The sequence below is a fragment of the Crocodylus siamensis genome, chromosome 10 (assembly GCF_052110815.1).
Source record: "Crocodylus siamensis isolate JL-2025a chromosome 10, ASM5211081v1, whole genome shotgun sequence".
Classification (NCBI taxonomy): domain Eukaryota; kingdom Metazoa; phylum Chordata; order Crocodylia; family Crocodylidae; genus Crocodylus; species Crocodylus siamensis.
Window position 1 is genome coordinate 8542779 of NC_143404.1, and position 15021 is coordinate 8557799.

General features: G+C 39.6%; 1 protein-coding gene across 7 annotated transcripts in view; it reads right to left on the reverse strand.

Annotated features, from left to right (window-relative positions):
* Positions 1-15021, reverse strand: part of LOC149856197 (F-box/LRR-repeat protein 21-like) — a 22512-nt gene continuing 7491 nt past the window's right edge. For all 7 annotated transcript variants that reach the window (XM_090064541.1, XM_090064539.1, XM_090064546.1 and 4 more), the window contains 4 exons: positions 9453-9912; positions 7555-7677; positions 6179-6350; positions 1-2555 (listed from right to left, as the gene is read on the reverse strand). In XM_090064541.1, coding sequence (XP_089920667.1) covers positions 1912-2555; positions 6179-6350; positions 7555-7677; positions 9453-9821 — 1308 coding nt within the window. In that variant the 5' untranslated portion in view covers positions 9822-9912 and the 3' untranslated portion in view covers positions 1-1911. The remainder of the gene's footprint in view (positions 2556-6178; positions 6351-7554; positions 7678-9452; positions 9913-15021) is intronic.

Genomic DNA, 15021 nt, shown 5'->3' on the forward strand with positions numbered 1-15021 from the left:
CTTGTTTGACTGATTTATTAAAATTTACAGTTTAAATGCATACATCCTTAAAAAAGACCCCAAATATTGTAACTTAGTTTTTTTGTTCAAAAGTAGATGGTAAGACAGCAAGCAGCTGACTAACAAGCAGAGCCTTTTATAGTATTTTTCTTGTGCAATTGGTAAAGACATTATTCATCAATTCAAAACAAATATACTAGGTGTTGTCTTAATTATCCCCTTTACTTTAACATTGTGTGTAGATCCTAGAACTATTGCATCCTAGAGAACAAAGGATTTAGCTGATACCTAAACTAAGGTTAGTTTTGCAACAGAGAATTTAGCTCAACTGAGGAAGTGGCTCTACTTAGATTCTGCTTTGATGTAACAGACATAATACTAATAAACCCACTATACAAATCTCCCTGTTGCTGCAAACTGGAAGGAGGAACAACTGGTAAGAATTGTAGGTGCATATTATACAATGCACTATGATTCACATTCAAACAACTAGTGTAAAACAATCACCATAAAAAATACATGATCTATTTTGTACTAACCCCCTCACCCTTTCCCAAATGAAGGGTACAATCTCCTTTTCCCTTAGAAACCATTTAGTGCTGACACGTAACAAAAAGTTACATGTATTAAACCTAGGAGCCAGGTATACTCCAAATACATCCTTCCCTCCTCACCAGCATGCTTCCACGCCAGAGGCAGGGATGGTATGACCAGGCAGGGAAAGTGCCCATGCTCTATGCCAGGCAGGGAAAGTCCCCATGCAGCATGAATAGTTAGAAAACTTGTCTTTTACAACAAGTTTAAGGCACTAACTGTGCTCTCAAATCAAACAGTTACTATTCCTTAAGTTCTGGGAGTTTCCAAAGTGCTTCTCTGCCAGTCTAAGAATTAAACGGAACACCAATTTTAACAAAAAGTATATATAAATAAAAAAGCATGGCTGTTAGGTTTTTACAGCATTCGGCAATACAAATGAGTTCATCATCCAAAGGTTGAAGTCCATTAGCACGTACCACTAACTCAATTAATCTTGGACAGTTCATGCCAATACGACCTAGCATAATTTTTTATATTGTATATATATAAAAAACACACTACCAAAAAAGGTCAATAAATACATAAGAAAAAAAGAAATGAAATATACAGCATGGCATGTATAGAATAACTTACTGTTATAAATAAAAAATGGAACACAGTGCAATTTAAAATCTAAACTTTTCTGTAGTATTAAGCCGGAGTTTACAACAATAAACATATATAAGCAGCAAGATGTTAAGATAGGCTGAAATAGGTATGCTCTTCCAGGACACCGTTATAACAAGCATTTTTGCTACATGTTTCAGAAGGATTAATGAACAAAATGTGGAAACTACAAGGATAACCAGTGCCCCTCTCTGGAGTGTTTAGGAATATTGCCCGAAAGCTTGCAAAGAACAAATTTTCCAACTATTTAGTTGGTCTAATAAAAAGATGTCACATCTACCCAAAGAATCATGACTGCCTATGAGCTGTAGAGACACATCCACAGTTTGAGAACTGAAACTGAGCCTGCAATATTTGCTCACACACTCAAGTTCTGAACAGTCTGATTAAATCACCCCAGAAAGACTAACAGTAAAACACATGCAAAAGGCTTCTACATGCACAGGAACAGAATGACTAAAATTTAAACAGAAATTAGAGATTAGTCCACCAGGTGGATGAAGCACTCATAACCCAGAAACACTTTCAGGGTGTTTGCTCTTATTCTAGTTAGAAAAACAGACATGTCATTTTCTACCACCGCTCTTTTGTGCTTTATTTTTCTCCCCACGTAGTTCCTTATTTCAACTGAAATGGAATATTTAATGTTCCATTTTTAGAGTTCCTTATCCGTATCCTGATCCAATCCGCTCCGTCTGCTTCTATAATTTACCAGGTGGGCATCATATCTGGGAACCACATTCTTCCCAGGTGTTTGGAGACTTCAGAATGAATTTGGTCCAGGTTGTAATCATTATCTGGAATTAGTACTTCTTCCATGATAGAAAGTTGGGTAAGCCTGCCTCCACACATCTTTACAAACTCAATAAAACCTCTGCAGGTCACTTCACATTCCCCAAGCCCCATGGCTGTTAGGTTTTTACAGCGTTCGGCAATACAAATGAGTTCATCATCCAAAGGTTGAAGTCCATTAGCACATACCACTAACTCAATTAGTCTTGGACAGTTCATGCCAATACGACCTAGCATTGCTTTGCTTACTGCGCGACCAAAATAAAGGTGCGTAACTGGGGTTTCCTCTCTGAAAAATGCATCAAATTCTTCCTCGTACAGAAAAAAATACATCACAATACTGACTTTGGGAGAATGCTTTACGAGTGCATCCCAGCTTTGTTTTTTAATGGTATGAAATTCAACCTGTCCAGGATTTTCGCTCACGACATCTATGCGCAGATGCTCGAGGTTAACATGTTTCTCACTTGAAAGAGCAAGCAGCAGTTCATCACTTAATATGTAATAGTTCAAAGCCAGCTCCCTAAGGCCATGGCACTGGTCTGCAACGCACAGTATTCCTAAGACAAAAATGGAAAATTGAAATAGGCATGTTTATATTCCTTGGGGGAAGGGGGGGGGAAAATGGAGGAAAACACACTAGTCCCAAAACATTTAAAATATCAATTCTTCATGTCTTTACAATAAATGAATATAGAAGAATAAGTATTATCCAAATACTAAACCGGTACATTGTGGTATTTATTATTTATTCAATTTAGCAAACCCACATCACATAAACAGAAGTCTAATGCCTGTGTAAGTTCTTTTTTTTGGATTTGGCTCAGATTCCACATCACCAAGAGCCACATGCTTCTGCAATCCATGTTGTCTCTGCATCTGTGGCTTTGTCTGCTGCTTCTGCCAGGCTTAAACTTTTTAGACACAATTTTGATGGCTTGTTAGTGGATTCCTCCCCCTCCCCCCTTATTTCCCCCCCAGTTAGTGACCAGTGATTAGGATACATTGCCTTCAGCGAGCTGTTCTTGCTTTAGGCAAATAATCAGTCCCAAAAAATACACTCTCAATATTCTATTCCAGTGGCTCCGAACCTCAGGTTGAGACCCAAATCGGGGTCGTGGGGGCGTCTGCCCCTTGCTCTCCCCTTCCTGCCTGCAGGGCTCTCCTGGCACATAGCTCTCGCCAGTGCTATGCCCCATGATTCCTCCCTGGCCCAGGCTCTGTTTGCACCACTGGGCATGAGTGAGTTGGCGGCAGGGGTGGGGGTAACAACCAAGATTTAGGGTCACAGCAAAACAAGGTTGGAAGCCACTGTTCTTTTCCATAACAAGCCCGAGAGTTGCAAACATTTACCACCATCTTACTCTAATCCAGAATGGAAATTAGCCTATCCAATCCCAGGGTGTTGTTACATGAGAAGGTAGAAACTCCAAGGCATGAACCATGATCATAGAAATATTAAACTACTCACAAAGAGTTGAGAAAGTGTTCTCAGGCCACATCATAATGTGGAAAGCTCTCAAAAATTCACACCTAAACAGCCTCTACATTTTAGGTAAAAAAAAAAAAAAAAAAAAAAAAAAAAAAGACTTCTACTTTGAAAATTTCCTACGGAAATACAGAAGCTTCGTATTTTATATTTCATTTTCCTTGCTTACTTTTTACTTTTGTTAACCCAAAGTGCCAGGTACCTCAAACAACAAAACGGAACTCAAGTTTAGAGAGAACTGGAAAAGAACCATTTACTTTGATTCAGTCAAATCTGTAGCAACTGAAGGCAAGGAAAATGAACAGGTGCTAATAAGGCATAATATATTGAGATAATGAGCTGCATGTAACTGGCAGAAGAACTTGGACTGCAGAAGCCGCAGTATCCTATGTTTAATAATGGTGTTTGCAGATCTGAAAAAGTTAAACTGCACCCATGACCTACAAAACCTGAGGTTTACTACTAAATGTTTACTGTTAAAATTCACAATAAGAATCCTATAATTTAAGGATATAGCGGGCCTGTCTACATGAAACATTTACTGCCTAATTAACTGTGCACTGTCTTAGCATCTACATGTGCACCCATATTAGGCCACAGCAAACTTATAAGCTGTGCAGTAGGTTGTACTTGTAAATACAAGTACTATCCTGCTGCAGAGTTGGGGGTTTTTTTGTAAGCAGCAACACATGTGTAAATGCTGACCCAGCAGGCTGGAATTAATCCAAAGCAATAAATATATACGTGTAGTATATACGGGGTTTCCAGAGGCAACCCGATAAGGAGTTTCCAGAGGCAGACATGAAGAATTTCCCACTGTTATTATTAGGCATTTATACAAGAACGTATCAGTAGCACAATGGCATTTCTTACTGCCATTGTGAACAAGAGGGTAGGTATGGGAGTGTGTGTGTAGCTCTCTATCTACATCACTATATATTAGGACCATGGGGTAGTAAATCAGTGGGCTGGACAATTCAAATACAGGCACACAAAAACACAACAGCTCCTATTCTCTCCACCAAAAAAACAAAAACCATAATGAAGGTCCTAACTAAACTTCCCCGGCTGCGATCACGTAACCCACTGGACAGGGTGGATAAAAAACCAAACACACACCCAAGGATTTTTAAAATAAAAATTGGATTTCTCTATTTAATTGTATTTTAAGGTGCTTTAAAAAAAATAATACTTAAAATTAAAAACTATATAAGATATGTTAAAGCTCAAAAGATATCATCATAGAATAGGGATTATAACTTCTGATTATGTACTATTTGAGACAATATATTCATGTAACCTTTTTAGAAGTTTTATAAAACGGGTCACAACAGGCCATAGACTATATTAGGGGGCCTATCATGTGGGGTTCCAAGAGGCTCCTCTAGATTAGTAAAGACTAAAGAAAACCACTGTAACCCAGTGGAACTCAGTGCTCAGTCTAGAAGATCCCATTAAGCATCTATGTGATGCTCAGTTTCAGTTCTCAAACTGTGGATGTGTCTCTCTACAGCTCATAGGCAGTCATGATTCTTTGGGTAGATGTGATATCTTTTTATTAGACCAACTAAATAGTTGGAAAATTTGTTCTTTGCAAGCTTTCGGGCACAAACACCCTTCTTTAGACATAGTGAGTTTGTCGCGGAATATAACATCCTTAAAACAGCAGTATACGGCAATGAGAGATAACAGACCTGCTTGCCCACCCATCAGCCCCAGTTTCTCTCTGCAAGTTTAGGTACACATAGTCAAGCCCTTTCCTTTCTCTAAAAGTGCAAAGTTTCAAGAAGTTAAACAAATAAAGAATATCAAAACAAGAATGCACTTTTTGTAAAAAAACAATGATTAAAATCAAGGCTTCCTGGCCAGTGATTTAAATATATCCGATTTAAACCTAATCCACTCTGCCACTGGCGACAGTTGCTTTAAAAAATTGCTGCACAAGTACAATGGAGCAATCAGGTAAAGAGGCTTCAGTGAAACAGGAAGCAGCAAGATGGGAAGGCAGACTGCCAAACACTGAAGGCAGGAACTATTCTTAATTGCTTATGAAAAGGTCTGTACTCTGAAACCCAGAGGAGGCAGTAGGCTTGGATCCTCCTCCCACCCTTTCTATGGAAAGGTAAGTGACAGTTCTGGGGTCTTGTCCCATTTTTTTTTCAGACAAGGGAGACCCATGGGCCTCCTGAATAATGTAGATTTAAAATACCTGCTACTGTGGGGGAAGGGGAGATTAGATATATTTTCAAAGTTAGACTTAAAGCTTAGTTTAAAATAAAAGGCTCCTAAAGGGCTCATTCAAGCTACATAATAAGTGTCAGTCACAGGCAATGAAGAGACTTCTGTGCAAGACCTATCCACAATGGAGGTGCCAGGGACATTGATGGAGTCCTTTGCAATGACCTATTTATTTGTTAGCATTTGTTAACTCCTCTCAGGGCTTTATATTTAAAAACCATCAGTGCCATACAGGATTGAGTTAACCGATCCACAAAATGGCAATTGCATATCCAGAGCAGAGAGAGACACAAGTAGTGCATTATCCATATATTAACTGACAGTATTCTCAAAACAGAGATGCTGCATGAGAAAGTTAAAGGAGGAAGATAATTTATCAGCATCTGAAAACAGGTTTCAGATATCGAAGTGTTACTATTTTATTACTTTATTTTTTAAATAAAACTTACTACTCACCAGCAGGTGACACATGAGGACAGCTGCTCATTTTCAGTAGTTTTAGAGTATCACTGTTGTTAGCCACAAGAACCTTCAAGGAAGGGTCATCAACTGGGGTGTCATCTATCTTGATGGATGATAATGACTTTGAGTTAATAAAAACTACTGTCAACGCTGATGCAAAATGAGTCTGTTCAGAGAAAATGGATGGGAAAAAAGTTATCCTTCCTTAGGTATATTAGTAAGCTCATAGTATAAACAGGAAGGACTTCCATATGAAAACAAGAAACAAGCACTGCACTGTGTGTGCAAGATTATATTAATCAAAGCCTTACATTGTGTGTTAAAGTACTACTTGCTCTCAAACAAGGAGTTATTTTAATGTTCATATTAACACAGTTCTTCCCCCTTTTAAGATGCTATTAAATGCAATATAAACAGCAGAGTAGTATTAAGTGCTCAGTAAATCAACTCCTGCGCTATTATAGATGCGTTTTGAGGTTCTGCATTTGTCAGTTTAATTACCGTAATAACAATTTAAGTACACCCACTGAAGAACCTGCAGTGCCTAGAGCATAACAACAGAAAAGCGCATATGAAGTTAAGGGTTTTTCGTCATTACCCAGCAAGAACTGAACTACGATCAGTCAAGGATTAACACGCAATGAAGTAGAAAAAACCATCATAGGCTGCTGATGAGATACAAAACCAAAACTATGTTTACCTTCCGTGAAATTAAGAACTCCAGCACTTATCTCTACAGTATTTGTTTCCAGCATGCTCTCTTTTTAATAAGCCTTTTTTCAAAAGAAAACCCACAACTCCACTCAAAGTACCACATGCATCCCAGAAGTTTAGGGCTGGAAGGGACCTCGTGAAATCACTGGGTCCAGCCCCCTGCTCTGGGCAGGAAAGATTGCTGGCATCAAATAACCCCAGCAAGGTGTGTGCCCATCCTGAAGAGTGATGTTTGGTAGGACAAAAGAGAGTTTCCAGGTTTGAGGAGAGATGTACTATTGCAGTATTTCAGAGGTCCAAAAGCAGCACTCTAAGCACTATCATCTGTCTACCCGTCAAAAATGTGCATTCATCATAGCCAAAATACTTTTATGATGAATTAGCAGAGCTCTCTCCCTTTGAGGTCCTGGCTTAGCATCCATTGAGCTGGCTCAGATCTGATTATATACACATATGCATACTTTAGTTGATACCAATCAAATATAGCATATACTGTATAAGTGCATGTGAAACTTAATTTTAGAAACAGATTGGTAAGAATTTGTATTGTGTGTAATTTAGGCGAGTCACTGAGAGCTTTTCAATGTAATAATACCCAAATAGCTTATTAATAGTTTATATACAGCATAAAAATTCAAGAGCACATAAAATATTACCTTGCAGACATTCATGAAGCTTGGCTTGGCAGTTGAAATCAAACCTAATGTCTTGATAGAACAATTCACCAACTGTGAAAGGATGTCACAGGCTGCTTCTGCTGACTCAGTGCTACTATCAACCTAAACAACATTTTAAAACCCAAGTAAATTTTGTTGCTTTTTTCTGGGGTGGGAGGAAGGGGAAATTACTAACATACATGCACAACACTTATGACACTGAAGAGCGTGTATGAAGTTGCTCTGTATCCCCTTAAATTTTACATATTGTGTAACAAACAAAGTTGTAATTCTGAAGGGAGGAAGAAGTCATGAGAAATTTTTGCTTGCAGGGGGTACTACAATGTGGGATTATTCAAAACTTTGTTCCAACAGTCCTGTTATGATGCTTAAGCTTAACAACCCGTCTATCTTTGCCTTGCCTTATCTGTCCCTTTCCTCTTGCTTAATGTCTCTATTTGCACAAACGACTAATATTGAACTGATGGAGTTTTTGTCTGAAATTAAGAACTGATTTTTCTTCCTTTTACCTACCAACTTTGCCTTGGATTTACGTGGATTATCCTTTAAAAATAACAAAGATAAGCAAAATTTAACCACTTGTGAGCCACCTGTTGGCTAGCCCTGAGCTGGAGCAGCAAATAGGTTATTCCAGAGACCTGGATTCTATTGTCAGTTCCAACGTGAGCCTGCTAAGTGACCCAAAGTAGATCACTTCACCTATATCTCATTTTCCCCAAAAAGTAAGAGTGTGTGAAGTCTTCCTGCTGGGTAGGCCCAAGATATCCATAGTGTTTTACACCATAATCATTCATTGCATCCAGTTATATATTAGAGGCAGTACTTAGTTAACACTTTAATTGGTTACTATGGGCCAGCTACAGAACTGGATCATAAAATCTAAGAATGCAATTAAGAAGGAAGATTAGCAAGAGTACTAGGGACAGGAACTTCCAGATTTAATCCTGGCATTGACAGTAATCCCTTCCACAGCTTCTCACCCACAGCGAGGATCATTCTGCACAGACTCATCCTTGCAAGAACGTCCACTTACAAACCCAAGTTCCCCTAGATATATTCCAACGCAGACTCCACTGTTTATGAAGCATCTCAAAAGCTATTTAGAGTTAACAGTTAAGTGGTCCAGTAAAGGTAAATCCAAGCTGGGGGAGTACTCTGAAAACATGAAAATCACCTTTCATAAATAAAAATGACCATACTGTTTCTTAGTTGTCACTATTTCTTTCACCTTGACATACAAAGTATTGCATCTTATACTCACTTTTGTCCTTTTCATGACAAAACTTCAAAGTAGTAGGACTCTGATATCAATCGGAAAACACTTGGCAATTGGATAACTAGAGTAGAGGAATCCTAGTATCTTTGTTTCCATTTTTCTACATGTAAGAGCTATAAAATATGACCTCCTCCTTGCCAGCAACAGAGGATGTGTCTGTGCATGTCTTAGTGTCCCTAATATCAGATTACATACCATGGACAAAATATGTAATCTTAATCTTATAGTGAATTTCAAATGACATATCTGTGCTGTAATCTTCTCACAGAGTGAGAGGATAGCTATTTCTTATACCAATATAATAGCAATACTATTGCTTTAGAGCGGTCATCTAACAGTCACGGAATATAATGCAAAATGAAAAATAGGAAAGTTATGTGAAGCTAACATTGTTCATACCCACGAAACAGTTACCACTGTTTTTCAAAAACAACATTCCAAGATATCCAAGTCAGTATCTCAGAAGATTTATACTATTCTCTTAAAAAAGATACATCCAACACATCCGTTTAGGATGCTATTCTGCAGGCAAACAAATTACAGAATTCCAAACACAGCTCTCCTATAAAATGAGAGAACGGGTCCACATTCCTATCATTACCTTGAAGCTGACATATTGCAGGTGATTAGCATGTCTCTTGATGATTTGCTGAATGAGATCAGGGTGAGTAGACTTTAAGTAAGAAGTAGCAGGCTGGGTAAGCTCAAATTCAAACTTCCTCCAGAGGTCAGGAATGTGAAAAACTTCATTCCACCTTCGACAAACAGAAGATGCCCATGCACGATCTACTAAAGGCAGAAACTGAAAAATGCATAAGAGAATGTGATGTGGGAGGCTTCCCCAGTCCAAAGTTTGCATGTGTGACTTGCCAAATACTGGTCCATAAAAACAGGTCCTTTGTTTTTTTGTTTCTTCTCGTGTTTGAAGAACTGGGTACTCAGCTTTAACTGCCTGCCTGGTTCTCTTCATTTTGAAAGCAAACAAACAATCTCAGGTACTGCAACAGTTTGACGTACTCAAATTACAAAGCTTCCGGAAAGTTTTCAGGTACCGCAGGTCTCTAGAAAGTACAGAAGATCAAAAAAAGATGCCATGTTAACAAAGTCAAGTACAGTCAATCACCATAAAGTAAGTCTGTGTTATGACATAACCAGCCTACAGTAAGGATTTTATTTTACATAAGACTGCACCCAACGAGAACAAGTTCCCCAGATCCAATAGCTGTTTAAAGGGAGTTTCTCCCCATAATATTTTAAGTATTCCATGTGTGTACATTTATACTTCAAATAAACTTAGAGTATCTAGCTACTGCAATTAAGCAGGCCCAAACCAATACCCCAAATCAATTTATTAAAGCATATTTCTTTTCATCATCATTTGAGTTATACCACCTATTTATACTTTCTCTCTCCTTTCAAACAATGATGAACCTGCTAAATGCTATGCCAAGTTTGTCCCATAGGCTCAGTCAGTACAGAAGGCCGTAAGATCTTGCATTTGTCCCTTGAGAAAGCTTTTTCGAGATCTTACAGATGTATAAGCCCACTGTCCTGCTTCAAGTCCCTCTGACGAATAAGGGATAAAGTGTGCCAACACTTTTTTGGCTGTGTTCCCCTAAGGTTACTGCAGGTCACTGCCGGCTCTGAGGCGCCATGCCCTGGCACGGAAGCAGTAATGCACATTGAAAGGGTGACGTGTATAAACGATTAGCTTGAGTCATGCCTGTTTTGATCCAGGTCAATCCCCGGAACAATCAGGCCAACCTCAAGTAAGAGGTCTATTTACATCCTACGTGTCCCAGGATTTTGCAGCATGGAAAAGTAATGCTCCTGCACTGCATAACAGCTTGTGAAAAGAAGTCCAATTTAAGGGACAGCCATTACCTGTTTTCCTGAAAAAAGGCACACAGCACAAGGTATTACCACACTAGGGAGCAAGGCAACACATCCTTGATACCCGCTAACAACATTAGGCAAAGAGAAGAGCTTTCGATTTCAGGATATGGTTTCTGAATCATGGATCACCCAAAACTTCAGTGCTTCCAAAATACCGTTTTAAGGTTATTAAAGTCTCTTCAGTTAGCAAGGTGGTACCAGACAAGCAATTACTAACATTTTAGATTTCTAGTTTACTACCAGCAGAGCTTGTAAGGTTCCTACATGATATTAGACATTACAGATACAAGCTGCTTTTGAACACTAACCAGTTAATTCCAAACTTTCAGGGAATATTTTAGGCGTCTTTCAGAAGAACTCTACTGGTTCTGGGGAAACACAAAGAACCCCTGCCATCTGCTTACAAGAGCTACAGCTTTAAAACACTTCTGCAGGTGTCCACAGCTCAGAAGACCCACTGATACAGGCACAGACCAACATTAACAGTAAGAAACCTTCTAATCCCTGCACCTGCTCTCAGGAAAGTTAAGCCATTTTAGAGTCAAAGCATTACCTTCGAGAATGGAAGATACGTAACAGTGGAGGGAAAATGGTCTAAACAAGGCCCCTGGCATGCAAAGGAAAAAAAAAAAAAAAAAAGAGGTGGGGATGATGGTATGGTTGAGTATCTGGCATGGGGACAGTGAAAGCGTTGTAGTGCACCATGAAAGAGAAGGTAAGAGGAATGGAGCATGCAGTAAGCTTCAGAGGGGGGAATGCAGGGAAGCAATGAGCTCGACTTCAAACAGCTGTATAGGCAGCAATCCCATAGCTTTACAAAACACAGATGCGGCACACGCTTCATAGAAGTGACAAGCCTTACAACAAGCTTACAAACATCAGTTTAGTTGAGAAGTAAGGATTAAAAAGGTAACTGCCTGAGCTAGAGAAATGCAATCTGTTTGTAAACTAGGAGGTACAAAGGTCTAAAGAAAAATACTGATTCACTTGTTATAGTACTCCTGCTCTCTGCAAATATGTTCCTAGCATCTGACAAAGTAGGCCGTTGCCTATGAAAGCTTATACATTTCTGAACAAATTGGTCTGTAATGTGCCACCCTGCTCCACTTTCATTTGCTGTAGACAGTGAAACTTTTGGAAGAATTTAGGTTAGACAAGTAGGATTCTGCAAGCAGAGGTCTTAATATGGTATGTGACTTTCAGGCTTCCAACAGAAAAAAGGTATAAAGAAGTGTCATGTAGAGCCAAAAAATACATCATGAAGAACACAAAACTCCTTACAGCGTCCCTTAATAAGAAAACCATGAAAAATTATGGCATTGCATCCGGCTCCCAAAACTGCATTGCCTATTTCTAAATATTTAACACACAACACACTGAAAAACAAGATTACTGAAATTAGATAATTAATCCAACTACACAGAGGTCAGTCCTGGCATCTCTTTTGGAAGGGAACAAATCTGACCCCAAGATTCTTGTGAAAAGTGGTGCAATTCAAAATATATTGAGCTGTATGGCTCAGTCCCCATTATACACTGACTGTTCCTGTGTGTACCAAACAGAAAAGAAACCACAAGCCACATAAAATGCAAGAAGTCACTGCTACCTTCTATAGAAGTCAGCCATAGATCATGTATTCTAACTCTGAATGGCAAAAAATTTTCCAACAAAGTCAACCATAAAAAAGAGCCATTTTTTAATGAAAGATTTAAATGTCAGTTTTGTAGGATACTATAAGAAGTTATTGACAGCGAACCTCAACAAGAGAAAGAATGTGGTTTTGCTTGTCAACCAAACTACATCTGGAAAACGCATGAATTCCCCCATGTACGATAGGACTGTCTTTGTCCTTTAAGTTCAAGAGTTTTATAGTTTCTTTTAGCCAGTGAATACATATATGGTAGCACTTAAGCCAGCAAACACTTTTTATGTATACCACGTACAGAAGGAGACTCAAGTCTCAAATCTGTAAAAAAAAAAAAAAATTCTGCAAAAAGAGAGGCTATTATAAACTGCTTCCTGGATTCACTGGAACAGAACACATGGAAACAGGATTAAAAATTACAACAAAATATACAGGCTAGATATTAGAAAACTTCCCAAGAAGGCAGTTAAGTTGTGGAATAGATTATGCAGAGAAATCATGCAATTTACAACACTAGAGTATGTTAGAAGTAGGCTAGAAAAATGTGTCAGAAATAGTTAGGTATAGCTGATCCTGCCTTGGGGCAGATCAACAGAATAGGTGACCTCTACAGATCCCTTTTAGCCTTGAGGTTGCTTTAAATCCTTTCATCTTACTCTGCTTCACAAGGGTAGAGGATCTGGTCATTGTCCAATTTGTTAGAATCTTTTTAAGAAAGTCAACCCCATACTCTGGAAAAGGTTTGCAGGAATAAATTTTAAGTGGAAGAACTGAAAACAAGGTTAAGATTAAAATGCTTATAGAAGAGGGTAAATTTACATCCTACCTTAACTGCTTAAACATCTCCCCCATTTCTAGTCCCAGGTAAATGCAAGTAAATGCAGGCAAGATTTAGAAACTAGCTTCAATAAGCAGCAACAAGGCTGTCATGTGTTGGCGGCTCTTGTGTCTATAGCAGTGCATTCAGGGGGCTCCCATATTTATTACATCAGAAAGACTGCACCTTCTGACACAATCTCTTGCGTGCATGCAGCAAGCATACACTTTGCACCATCTACTAGCTTAGACCAACAAGGGACTAATCCTGGAGGCGCAGAAAAGGACAATCCCACTAGACAAAAGGGGGCAAAAGCAAAGAAACCCTCTTGGTGGAGCAGGAAAATCCAGGAGAGCCTGGAGGGGAAAAAAAAAAAAAAAAGAGGCCTACAGGCTGTGGAAGCAGGCAGCTGCCACCAAGGAGTATACCTGCTTGGCTCAAGTTTGCAGGTAAACAGCAAGGACAGCCAAAGCAGAAATGGAGCTTAGGCTGGCAGCAAAAGTTAAGGATAACAAAGAGTCATTCTTTAACCTACATAAGCAGCAAAAAGAAGGTGCAGGGTAACTTAGGGCCCCTTCAGGATGAACTTGGGCAACTGGTAGCAGATAGGATGCCCAGATTTCTCTGTATCCGCATTTCTGGACACAGATACAAATATGCATCCCTTTTGGACCTTAGGTAAGTCCAGTATAGATACTAACCCACCAACTGTTTGAGCTACCTAGTAAAGGGGCACCTGGAGGGGTTGAACGTATTTAAGTCAACAGGTCCTGATGATCTTCATCCTACGGTACCTAGGGAATTAGCTGGAGTCATAGCAGAGCCACTGGCACAACTGTTTGACTACTCGTGGTGCACAGGACAGGTCCTGGAGGATTGGAAAAGGGCCAATGTGGTCCCCATCTTCAATAAGGGGAGGAAGCAGGAACCAGGTAAATACAGCCAGTCAACCTTACTTCTATCGTTGGCAAGACCTCTGAGAAACTCGTTAAGGACTACATTTGTGGGGGACCAGCATGTAAAATGATGCTAAGAGGCAATCAGCATGGGGTCGTAGCAGTCAGATCCTGCCCAACTAACCTGGTTTCATTTTACTACCAGGTCACAAAATGCCTGGATGAAAGAAAAGAGGTAGATGTTATTTACTTAGATTTTAGAAGGCTTTTGACAGTGTCACGCCCAATTCTTATAAATCAACTAAACAGCTGCAATGCAGATTGTTACACAGTCCAGTAGGTAGAAAATTGGCTTATGGGATGCACCCAGAGAATGGCGGTAACGGGTCGGTTTTCACCTAGAGAAAGGTGGGCTGCGGAGTCCCCCAAGGCTCTGTCCTGGGACCGGTACTATTCAATATCTTCATTAGGCGACTTGGATGAGGGAGAAGAAAGCACCCTATCCAAGTTTGCTGATGACACCAAACTATGGGGGGAGGTACACAAATTAGACAGCAGGGAGCAAATCCAGGCTGATTTGGCCAGGCTGGGGAAATGGGTCAAACAGAATAGGATGCAGTTCAACAAGCATAAGTGTCATGTGTTGCACCCGGGGAGGAAGAATCATCAACACTCCTATAGCCTGGGAGGTAGCACTCTAAGTAGCACAACTGCAGAAAGGGATCTCTGAGTCGTAGTCGACTCCAAAATGAACATAAATCACCAACGTGATGAGGAAATAAATAAAGCTAACTGCACTCTCTTGCATAAGTAGGTGCATCACAAACAGGTCCAGGGAGGTGATGCTCCCCCTCTATGTGGCATTGGTTAAGCCACAGCTGGATTACTGCATCCAGTTTTGGGTGCTGCACTTTAA